General features: G+C 51.2%; 1 protein-coding gene across 1 annotated transcript in view; it reads right to left on the minus strand.

Annotated features, from left to right (window-relative positions):
* Positions 1–1930, minus strand: part of ARHGEF26 (Rho guanine nucleotide exchange factor 26) — a 29414-nt gene extending 27484 nt beyond the window's left edge. The window contains exon 1 of the mRNA XM_071438215.1: positions 846–1930. Within this exon, the coding sequence (XP_071294316.1) occupies positions 846–1793 (948 nt within the window). The 5' untranslated portion in view covers positions 1794–1930. The remainder of the gene's footprint in view (positions 1–845) is intronic.
* Positions 1931–12181: the final 10251 nt, after the last annotated feature.

Genomic DNA, 12181 nt, shown 5'->3' on the forward strand with positions numbered 1-12181 from the left:
ACACTCTGCAGCTGTTCACAATTTCATCAATTTCTATTTCACTGTTTGCAGTGTTTTCACAGAAGCATCCACTACCATAATTTCAAACTGGCTGAAAACTGCTATAAAGCTGATAATTATTTTTAAAGCTACAGCATCAGCTCTTGGATGTACTTTATTACACAGAAACCTATGAATACATTTCATACAGTAACAAGTTACATCTAAAACAAGGAGATACAATATTACACTATGATAAGTAAAATAACACTATCAGTATGTCTTTACAATTTAGTACATTAACATTCAATGTAACTCTACTACGGGATTCTAAGGGATTACAACCAAGATTTAAAAACAGGCATGCTGCTTTTACTTTCAGGCATTAAAAATTAAAATTACTTTCAGGCATTAAAATACCTGAAGTGATTTCTGTCAATTTAAAAATCACTCAGTGATTTTTAAAAATACTTTAATGTCTCAGAGAAGTGAGGGAGGAAGTTCATTTTTCTGTCTCTATTAATAAAGGCAGACTTTATTAAGACAATGTCTCCTTTTTTTTTCCTGTTTACTCCTTTCTAGGACACAGGTTTTAAGCCCGTGGTTCAGTTGTGAAAGCTGGAGAATCCAGCAGGAAAGGCGAGCAGGAGGCAGCCAGCAAAGGCTCTGAACCTCCTGGGTTTCAGCAGAGCCCGCCATCTCCAACACCGCACTTGGAAAACAGCACTTTTAAAACTCACAGTCACTATGAAAAGTTTTGGGTTAGCAAAAAAGCAATCCGAAAACTCCCAGCATTTATGGGAAATGCAGGATCAGCAGGCCACACTCCCACGGAGCCAACACCTTCACCTATCAGCACACCTTACCTTTATCCTCCCCAGGCTCGAGAACTTCTCTTTATCTTCAACCACCGCTTTCAGGACGGGCTGGGACATTCTGTTTTTCTTCTTGCAGTTGGCGGAGCCGTCCAGGTCCACGCCGCTGACCACGGCCCGGCGGTAGGACGTGGAGCGGAGCCCGCGCCGCAGCGCGCCCGGGCCGCCCTCGGGCTCGTCCTCGGGGTCGCTGCCCAGGGCCGGCCGCGGGGTCTCCACCAGGCTGCGCACCTTGAGGCCCCGCTCGTGGCCCTGGGCGCGGCCCGCGGGCCGGCTCTCGGCCAGGCTGCGGGGGATCAGCTGCTGCGAGCCCACCCTGCGCGCCGCGGGGCTCTGCGTGCTCAGCAGCGCGGGGGGCTCCGCGCCCGGCACGGCAGGCGGCCCGCGCCTGGGGGATCCTCCCGGCTCCTCCGGGGCCCCGGCAGCCCGGCCGCGCCTGGGGGATCCTCCCGGCTCCTCCGGGGGCCCGGCAGCCCGGGGGCACGGTGCGGGCTGAGCGCTGGCTCCGAACACGATCCGCTCCTGTTGCGGGGCCAGCGCGGGCAGCCCCGCGGTCCTGGGCGGCTGCGGCCGGCAGCCCTGCCCGCTGCCCGGCGGGGAGACGGTTCCGTTGGCGGTCGAACCGACGGGGCTGTCCGGAGCCAGCGCGAGCACCCGGGAGCGCCGCTCCGGGGACAGCGCGGGGGAGCCCGGCGGCCGCACGGTGCCGTTGGACACCGATCCCATGGCGGGGCTGCCGGGCGAGCGGGGGCCGGTGCCGGCGGGCTGAGTGGCGGAGAAGGCGCACCTGTCCTCCACGGGGAAGTCTGTGACGAGCACTCCGCTGGGGCTCTGGTACGACTGCGGCCGCGGCTTGCTCCAGGCGAGCGGCGGCGGGCGGGGGGTCGCTCGCCGCCTCCAGCGCGGCGCGGCGGGGCCCGCCGGGGGCTGCCCGTCCATCGCCGCCCGCCCGGCGCCGCTCGCCAGGGAGGCGGGCGCGGAGCGCGGCTCGTCCGCCGCCACAGCCCCGCCGGGCGCGGGGCCAGCGCGGGCCGGGCCGGGGAGGGCCGGGCAGAGCCGCAGCGCCCGCTCCCGGTGCCGCTCCCGCCCCACCTGCGGCTCGGCTGGGGGCGGGCGGAGCGGCGCTTCCGCCGCCGGCACAGCCCCTGCCCCGCCTGGGCCGGGCTGTCCCCGGGCCCTCCCCTGCCCCGCGCAGGTACCGGCGCGTCCCGGCCGTGCCCCGGCTGTGCCCGGGCCCGCGGGGTGAGTTCTCGGTAGGAGACGGCCGCGTTACCGGGGGTTGGCTGAGGAGAGCCGCGGGCAGCGCTGCCCGGCCCCGGTTCCCTGGCTTCCCTGGCCGGTGTCCCGCCGGGAACGGTGCTGGATTGCGCGCTTGGCACCACAGCCGTGCGGTGGTGCCATCGCCGGGACCCCGGGGCTGTGCTCCCGCACCTGCCCGTTCTTTAGAGGCACCTGGCCGGCTGCGGCTGCCGTACTGCCCGCAACGAGCTGGGAGAAGGCTGGGGAAGGAATGGCTTCGTACAAATGGTCAAACAATGGGACGTCCACAAAGTACCGGCTGGGAATTCTGACAAACTACATCACCCTGAAAAACCCGTGTCTGTAAAAATGGTGAGACTTGGCTGTGACTTTGGGACAACATATAGCTTGAGCATACATCAATGAAGAGCAAAGTAGATTTTAAAAAGAAAAACAAAATATATGCTCGTTTCTGTGCCAGGACACGAGTTCTGCCCACTCTAGCAGCCTAGCCAAGGGTCCCTGCACTGCCAGGAGGGGAGAGCTTCAGCACTGAGTCCTGAAATAAAGACACACGGGCATTTTTCTGCTCTGTTACATTCAGTAATAATTACAATGTGGCCATATTTTGCTATCTGCTCCTCTACAGTTAAAATCTGCCTCTGCTTCCACTGGAGAAAATAGGGAGTCCTGTGTTTTAAAAGCTATTTTGTCACAGCACAGGGAGCATTTTCATGAGAAATTAGCTCCAGTATTAAATGCCACACTGGCTAGGAATGTAAAGTACAATATAGAATGCTTCCCTAGTACTGAATCTTGAAGCTGAATTATTTGTCCGGTTTCCCTCAAATGCATGAAAGGCAAAACCCAGGTGTGACTCTGCTCCTGTGTAATTGGCAGAGCAGAAGTAGCTGGAATGTTTGGAGGTGCTGGAGGCCAGGCCCTGCCCGCACAGTGACAGCTCTGCCGTGCAGGGGGTGCTCAATAAACAACTTGGTATTTACAGATGGGCACCTGCTTAGGCTCCTGGCTGAACTTGAAGGGAGAAGGGACAGATTTGTAATTGTCCTCTCCATACTTGCAAGACTTGAATTTGTCTGATTTCATATATCACTGAATAAGATAAAAAATTTGGAGTAGATTGAAAGTGTTTCTTGTCTTTTTAAATACACGGAAATTTAATTTATACTGAGCGTGTTTAACAATCAGAAAAAAATATAGAGGAAAATGTAAGGACCAGACAACTCTGTGTACATGCACTTAAACTTCAGATCTGTTATTAATTCTTCTGCCAGGAGGACCCAGTAAAACAAAAAATCTTGCTAAGAATCCAATTAAGCAATGCACAAAGAAATTAAAATGAACAAATGTGTATGTCCACAAATGAGACAAGACTGCAAATTGCCACTCCAGCTTCAAACAGTCAGAGCTGAAGGGAGAAACCACAGGCAGAACCTAAGATGCTGCTTTAGTTGTCACTTGGGATTTCCCAATGAATTATTTCTGAAATTATCTCTCAACTTTCCACATGCAATTGCCAAGGTATTGGATGTAGTTGCAGCATATTACTTAACTCATAAATCCTAATTATTAATGGCTGAGGTAATCAGCTTTTACAAGATTATTCTCTTGCACATACTTATTCACTGTGCTACAATTACAGGAATAATTTTGATTCCTGAACAGCCACCTCAGTGTTCCATTTCATGCACAGTAAAAGAGAAATAAAACCTTACAATAAAATTGCCATCACAAGAAAAGTAAAATCAACTGTGTAATTTAAGAGAAGAAAGAAATGTACACATGCTTATTAAGCCTTCTGACAAAGGCAGGGATTCACTGAAATCCCAAAGTCAGGATTCACTGAAATCCCAAATCCCAAACTCAGGATTCACAATCCAATTTCAGGATTCACTGAAATCCCAAAGTCAGGGCCCAGGCAGGGCAGCCAGCCCTTCCCTGGGACAGCTCCCTGCCCAGCACAGAGCCTGCAATGCTGCACCCTTGGGATGGGGGCAGGAACCTGCAGGGCAGCTTTCCACCCATCTCCACGGCACTCCAGGTAACCCAGATATGCACCTTGAGCATTTAGGAGGGAGCGTTTTAAGCGAATCTCCCATTTGCCACCTAAAAGCTGGTGTCAGGAATCAGCACCAAACCAGAAGCATGTCCATACCTGCCTGCAGGCAAACGCTCTGTGATACCCAGAACCCCCATTTATCATAACCAGCATGAGGCAGGTGTGCACAGATATGTTCAGAGGGGAACATTTTTATTGCCTGAAAATCTACCAAGGAAAATGGAGGATTCTTCTTCTTCTCCCTACATCCACATCAAAAGCTCACTTTGCCTCTCTGTGCAAAGAGCAAAGCCAGCAGTGAGACCTGGCTTTATTCATGACTCAAATGTTTCATGTCTCGAGCACAGGGTTCTGTAGGATTGTCCTGGCCATGTCCTGCAGTGCAGGTGACCCTGGCTGCTGGCTGAGGCCCAGTCCCTGCTGCCTCTGGGCTCCCCAGGGGCTTTCCCAGCACATCTGTCCCCTCTGTGCTTCCCAGAGAGGGAAGGGATGGAGTGGCTCCAGGAGAAGTGCCCAGTTGCTGGTTAATCCCCAGAGGAATTGACTGCACGTCCCATCTGTATGAACTGCCAGCTAGGGAGTAGCAGTGTAAATAACATTCTTCTGAAACTCTTCTGTTTCCCTGGCCTGTTCACAGGCAGCTGAAGAGCCAGCCATGCTCTGCTCAGAGCATTCTCTGTCCCAGAATTAGCATGCAGGGGGACAAGGCTCCCTCTGTCCCACAGGAGCCCTTCCCAAGCCCAGGAGTGACAGGGGTCACCCCTAGCAAAGACGAGGTGTCAGTGTGACAGAGCCAGGCACTGGGGACATCCCCTGTCACTGGTGCCACTGCTTTGCCAGGGACGTGAACCAAGGCAGCGGAGCCTCTTTCCAATGCAAGCAGCAGGATTTTCCCAAGGAGGACACGGTTACTCCAGCAACACAGGCAATCCCACAGCTCTGCCAGGGCTCAGGAAGAGCTGAGCCTTCCGACCTCCTGCCCCCTCCTTCTTTTCTCTACAGCTGTACCTAGGCTGTGAGAGACTTTACTCTGAGCACTGCTCAGCCAAATGATAACTGTAAATCAATCCAAGATGGCAGAAGACATTGAATTACTCCTATTTTCCTCTTAATTGGTTTTTTTTTTGTGTTGCTAAAATACTCAGCAATAATAGAAAGCTTTGCAGCATTCACTAAAAGCTCTAGGGCAAAAGCACATCTCATTATACTGCAGGAATAAAGGACTGGTAATGCCCATGGAGCATCAAAGTTGAAACAAGATGCTGTTTTACTGCTGAACTGGGATGAAAGAAAAAGAGTAAGAAAGAATGTGTACCCAAGAAGCACAAGTGAGGACTGAGGTGCTGCTGGCTCTGTTACTCTTGTCATGGAGGTTACAAATCTTTGTCTATGTTTGTAAAATGAACTTTGTGTTTGCTGATATTTAGACTGATATTACTTGTCTCCCAGCCAATTTCCTGATCGTGTCTCTTCCTTTGCTGCCTCAGAGGTGGGTGCAGAGATTGTCTACTCTGTGAGAGAAGGAGGGTGCCTGGCAGCTCCATCATTCATAGAGTAGTCTGGGAATTTTCCAGCTGGAAGTATTTGAGATTTCAATATGGAAACTGTATTTTGTGTGTGTGTATTTCATATTTTGATGTGAAAAATATTTCCCACATTGCTTGAATTATATGTTCTTCTTTGGTTTTGCTTTTCATTTTCCAACACAGTTTATTTCTCCCAATACTTTGACCAGTAAAACTCCCACAGGCTTCAAGGTAGATAATCATGCCCAGAAAAATTAGGTCAGTGTAACATTAAAGTAGGTGATTTCTGTCAAAGATTATCAGACTTTCTAAAAGTTACACCTATTTCTAAGTTTTGTTCAGTGAATATGAAATGAATCTGAATATCAAAGGAGAATTGTGAAACTGGGAAGTGTGTCCCTTCACCTCCAGTTTAGTTAAATACATTCTTTTTTCCAGTTTTACAATTCCATTTTAAAATTCTGACAGTGAATTTCCCCTCAGTAACTCAAAGACCATTCTTTCCATAGGAGAACAGTTAAGAGAAAGTCCTAGAAAATGTAGATAAAAGCTCTTTAATCTGATGACTGTATTTCATAAGACGTTGCTATTTAAAGAGTTTGCAGGATTTCAAACATGACCTAACAAAAGGATGGAGGCACTGCTTGCCATAGCTGAAGAGTTTTTGTGGTTGCCATTAGAAACTCAAGCAAGCTGGGAGCCTGCACGGACAGCGTGTGCAGCTCAGGGCTGGCTCTGCTTTGTTCTCCCTTTGTCAGCTGTGCACAGAAATGCCTCAGCAAGTGACAGGGGCAGGTCTCCAAAGGGCTGCTGCTCATTCCCTAAGTTTGGTTGCTGCTGGGTTTTTTGGTGTGGTTTTTATTTTTTTCTAAAGGAATGAACATTCTGCCCATACAGAAATTAAAAACAAAACAAAACAAAAAAAAAAAGGAGAACTCCAAGGTTTTTTTATTTGTTTCCTTGTCGATAGATAGTAATTTCTGGGTGTGACACATCTCTGGCACTCTGCAGGGGGAGCCAGGAGTCACCTATTGTCAGCCCCCCTCAGGCTGTGCCCCCAGCCCTGCCCTTGCCAGCAGGTTCCAGGTGCCCACTGCTGGCTGACTGGGCACGCTGGGCTCCACAGCCCCTCGGCCTCTACAGACAGGGCAGCTGCTGTCAGCAGAGGCTGAGGCTCTCCAAGTACCTCAGGTGAGACTCGTGAGCCCCAGGGAATGGATTCCTTGGCTGCATGGCTCACCTCTGCTCTAGCTGACAAGGCAGAGCCTGGGCAAAGGTCGGACTCCATCATCCCAGAGGTCTTTTCCAACCTAACTGGTCTTGTGATTCTGTAATTGGGGTGAATTAGAAATGCTGAACCTGATTTCATTTCAAACAACTGATTAACCTACAGTTATGTTCCAGATTTCCCCTTTGCTGCATTGAAATGCTGGAATTTTATGAATGCCATAGCAACAGAATGAGAAAGTGAGGAAATCTGGAGTGCGAGGCAGGGAAGCTCGTGTCTGTTTTTCTCTAATGAGCTGAAGCTCTGAAGCATGCCTTTCCCCCTCAGTTTCCCATTTGTGCTCCCCACAGCCAGGCTCCACGCCTGGCTTGGCTGCAGTCCTGCAGTGGAAACTATGCATGGATGGATGCGTGCAGAGCCGGGCCTGCCAGGGGCTGGGGACCTTCCTCCCTCCCTTCAGCAGGCCCAGGCTTGGGGCTGCACTGGGCCTAATTGGACCTAAAGAACCACGAGTTTGACCCAATTCCCTGATCTGCTTACAGAGGCCTCTCTCGCCCTTCCCCTCCCCTGCGCCTTTCCCAAACATTTTGAAAAATTGGCACTTCTCTTATTATCTTTCCTCTCCAAGCTATTAAAAGTGTTCCTAATTCAACTCTGATCCTACTAATTAGCTCAAATACATTTTAATTAGTGGGATTTATTCTGCTGTTGGACGTGCCAAAATTCAATTCTAAGGTTTCTCTAAGCTCAGTTTCTTGAGTTGTCTCCTTTCCAGTCAGATTCAAGCTCTAATTTTCTAGCAGTGTTCTTCTAATTTGGAAATCATTTCTGTCATATTATCTAAGTCCTTTTTTCATCCTTCACCTTACTGTGACTTATTTCCTGACCTGTGACCACACAGAACAGAGGTGAAGTTCTAGACCTGATAGGTGCAGTCCTGAGTAGGACAAAAGCAGAGTGGGTGTGTAAGTGAGGATATTGCAGGAGAGAAAAGCCCTTCAGCTGGAACAGCAGTGGGTCAGGAGCAGTGAGAGTCTGAGAATTCACACAGCACTGCTAACAAGACTGAAGAGAGAGAGACGAGGGGGTAGAGACGCTCACTGAGCCAAAAACAGATTCCCAAAAGAAAGGAACTCTGGTTTCAAAAGGAAGGGAATAAAGGAGTGGATAGAGCAAGTCCTGCCTTGCCAAGGCCTCTGATGCAGCAGCATGGCCAGTGAACTCTGCCTGTGCAGCAAATCTGGCTGAGACCGTTCCTTTTATCAGTGAAACAAGGCCCCACAGTCAAAACAATTCTATTGCTTTTTAGTTGGTTTCAAAATTAGTCATGTACTGATTTCATTCCTTAAGTCAAACTGAAGGTGATCAAGACCTTGCAAAAGGCTTTCTTACAGAGAGGCAGGGTTGGACCCAAAATAAGCAGCAGCCTTGCCCAGCATCACTGCCATGGAGAATAAATTGGTTTATAAATGTTAATAAAGAGTTTAAATGCTTTTCAAGTTACTCTGACAAAGCTTGGCACGAGAACCATGCAAAATGATTTCTTCCAGCAGGTCAGCTGGCCAGCGTGGGCCCGGCACGGGGCAGGGGCTGGGCAGGATCCCTCCACATACTTTACCTAGTTGGGAAGAGCTGCAGGCAGGAGCCTCTCAGAGCGTGAGGACACGCTGCTCCGAGCTCCAGCGGCTCTGCCAGGACCTGGCACGTACCGGGAACGCCAGGGAGCGCGGTGGCCACGGAAACAAAGGAGGAGCTGCCCCAAGGGCCGGGACGGCACCTCCCGAGCGTGCGGGGTCCAGCAGTGCTGGCTGTGCCCTCTGTGTGCAGGGTCCAGCAGTGCTGGGCAGTGCCCTCTGTGTGCAGGTCCAGCACTCTGCTCTCTGTCCCAGCAGTGCTGGCAGTGCCTTCTGTGTGCAGGGCCCAGCACTCTGCTCTCTGTCCCAGCAGTGCTGTCTGTGTGCAGGGTCCAGCACTCTGCTCTCTGTCCCAGCAGTGCCCTCTGTGTGCAGGGTCCAGCAGGGCTGGCTGTGCCCTCTGTGTGCAGGGTCCAGCACTCTGCTCTCTGTCCCAGCAGGGCTGGCTGTGCCCTCTGTGTGCAGGTCCATCAGTGCTGGGCAGTGCCCTCTGTGTGCAGGGCCCAGCACTCTGCTCTCTGTCCCAGCAGGGCTGGCTGTGCCCTCTGTGTGCAGGTCCATCAGTGCTGGCAGTGCCCTCTGTGTGCAGGGTCCAGCACTCTGCTCTCTGTCCCAGCTGTGCCCTCTGTGTGCAGGGCCCAGCACTCTGCTCTCTGTCCCAGCAGTGCTGTCTGTGTGCAGCTCCAGCACTCTGCTCTCTGTCCCAGCAATGCTGTCTGTGTGCAGGGTCCAGCACTCTGCTCTCTGTCCCAGCAGTGCTGTCTGTGCTCTCTGGGGAGCTGAGAAAGACATCAGCAAGGACTGAAGCCCCAGAGTGCCTCCACAGCATGGTGACAGTGCTCTGTGGCCTTCTAAGTGATGAGAAGGAGCCTGTGGGCTGTGATTTCTGTTTCAGCACAGCTCATATTTGTACATGGTCTTACTGTGCTTTGCATTTCATTTTTACAGGCTGCTATTGTATATTTTGTGAGGAGGGTTTTTTTAGTGTCTCCTCTGGGGTGTGGAAGACAAAAGGTAGGAGTGGATTAAGATACCAGGCATACAGCAAGAACTTTCTTTCTTAGAAAATGTTGTCTGGCTTCTTCCTAGCAAGTTCTGTGCTGTTGACTAGCTCCAAATTCATCTGTGGTGTTAAAGTGCTTTTGTTTCATTTACAGTTTTACTCAGTTTCTCAGGAGATGAAAGAGAAATAAAGTGACTGAAAGTGTTTTCAAATGCAGTCTGAAAGCAAGAGAAATCTTTTGTTTCATTGCTTGGAAACCCCAAAAAGAGAACTGTGAGCAGCAGTTTGCTGTGAGGCTCAGTGCTTCCTGTTCTTCTTGTTTCTGCATGTTCTTTCTCTCTTAAGAATTTGGACAAATAAGAAGAGGGACACTCAGCCCCTGGCATGCTGTGCCCCAGGGTGCTGAATTCAGCTGGCACTGCCCAGCCCTGTTCAGCACCTCCCCATGCAGGGTCAGTGCAGCCATGGATAACATTCCCTGGGAGTGCTGGGATGCACTTTATGATCCCGTGCTTTTCAGTGATAAAAGCCAGGCACTAGAAGGAAATAGAGAACATGTTTTTCCCTCTAAGACAGAAGAGGAGAACAAATGTTACCAGCCAGTTTGCTGTGCTCAATGGCTACCTGCTCTGTGTCATAATTAATCAATTCTTCAAGTAGCAAAATAACCAAAGTACAGGATTTAGTCATCTCACTGTGAGTTACCTGGGCTTGTCGAACAGACCAATTTTTTGACCTCAGAGATGTTAAAAATCAGATAGAAATGCTTTCATGAGGTGAACTGTTGTGCACTGAGGGGAGAGAATGTTCATTTTTATCAAAGAAGATTTTCTCCATCTGTATTTCTATGGATTCCCCTGGGTGCAGTTGTGCCTGTACCTTGTGGACTCCTGTGACGTGGCAAGGGCTGCACAACAAAGCTCCCGGGAAAGGAATTTGGTCTGAGAGGGCAGCACAGCCCACACCTCTCCAGTTGTGCAACGAGGGATTCCCAACTTCCCAGCTCCTTTGGAAATGCTCCTAAAGGAGTGTGCTGACTTGGAATTCGTTTTCAAGCTAATGCCAAATACAAGTTTAAATCAGTATACAATAAAAATGAAGTTCCTTGTGCCCAGCTGGGATGTGAGGGGAGTCCTTCAGCAGCCTCAGCACTGACCTTGGGCCATCGAGGGAAATGGCGAAGTGCAAACTGTCACCACTAAAAACAGTGAAACAGCTTTTTTTAGAGCTTCATTTTCTTAGTGGGATAAAAGTAAATCTTTTCTTAGAGGAACTAACGATCTGAAGAACAAAACACTAATTAAATGGGGTTTTCAGACCATAAACCCATGAATATTCTTTAATGACACAGGCACACAACAGTTCAACTTGTACCCTGATCCTCTTTACTTTGCTGTTGATGTTTAACTTGATTTCTATCCACAGTAACATTCACTGCAGTGCCTCAGGGCAGGAGGAAACTGGGTCTGGAAGATCCATTTTTTGCATTGTTAAAAGCCCTCAGCCCCAAAACATCACAAGAACTGGAAATGCTCAGGTTCAATCTGAAGGCCAGGCAGAAACACTGACCAGTGACAACACCAGTGCCTGCTGTGCATTTTAACCACTGCCCAGTGTCCCCAGAGCTGCAGGGCCCAGCACAGCACCCAGCCTGTCCAGGGGCAGAATCCAGCCTGTCCAAGGCTGTCCAAGGGCAGAACCCAGCCTGTCCAAGGGCAGAACCCAGCCTGTCCAAGGCTGTCCAAGGGCAGAACCCAGCCTGTCCAAGGGCAGAACCCAGCCTGTGCATGGGCAGAACCCAGCCTGTCCAAGGCTGTCCAAGGGCAGAACCCAGCCTGTCCAGGGGCAGAACCCAGCCTGTCCAGGGGCAGAACCCAGCCTGTCCAAGAGCAGAATTCAGCCTGTCCAAGGGCAGAACCCAGCCTGTCCAAGGCTGTCCAGGGGCAGAACCCAGCCTGTCCAGGAGCAGAATTCAGCCTGTCCAAGGGCAGAACCCAGCCTGTCCAAGGCTGTCCAGGGGCAGAACCCAGCCTGTGCAAGGGCAGAACCCAGCCTGTCCAAGGGCAGAACCCAGCCTGTCCAGGGGCAGAACCCAGCCTGTCCAAGGGCAGAACCCAGCCTGTCCAAGGGCAGAACCCAGCCTGTCCAAGGACAGAACCCAGCCTGTCCAAGGACAGAACCCAGCCTGTCCAAGGGCAGAACCCAGCCTGTGCAAGGGCAGAACCCAGCCTGTCCAAGGGCAGAATTCAGCCTGTGCAAGGGCAGAACCCAGCCTGTCCAAGGGCAGAACCCAGCCTGTCCAAGGACAGAACCCAGCCTGTCCAAGGACAGAACCCAGCCTGTCCAAGGGCAGAACCCAGCCTGTCCAGGGGCAGAACCCAGCCTGTCCAAGGGCAGAACCCAGCCTGTCCAGGTGCAGAACCCAGCCTGTCCAAGGGCAGAACCCAGCCTGTCCAGGTGCAGAACCCAGCCTGTCCAAGGCTGTCCAAGGGCAGAATCCAGTTGCTCTGAGGAAGGCTGCTCAATCATTTTTACAGGTTTTGCCTGTAGCACAGGATACAACAGCCGGCTGAGTGTCCAACTACAGCCAGCCAGGGATTGAGAGTTTAAAAACCAT

The sequence above is a fragment of the Agelaius tricolor genome, unplaced genomic scaffold (assembly GCF_023055355.1).
Source record: "Agelaius tricolor isolate 1412-34295 unplaced genomic scaffold, bAgeTri1.0.p SCAF_12, whole genome shotgun sequence".
Taxonomy (NCBI): Eukaryota; Metazoa; Chordata; class Aves; order Passeriformes; family Icteridae; genus Agelaius; species Agelaius tricolor.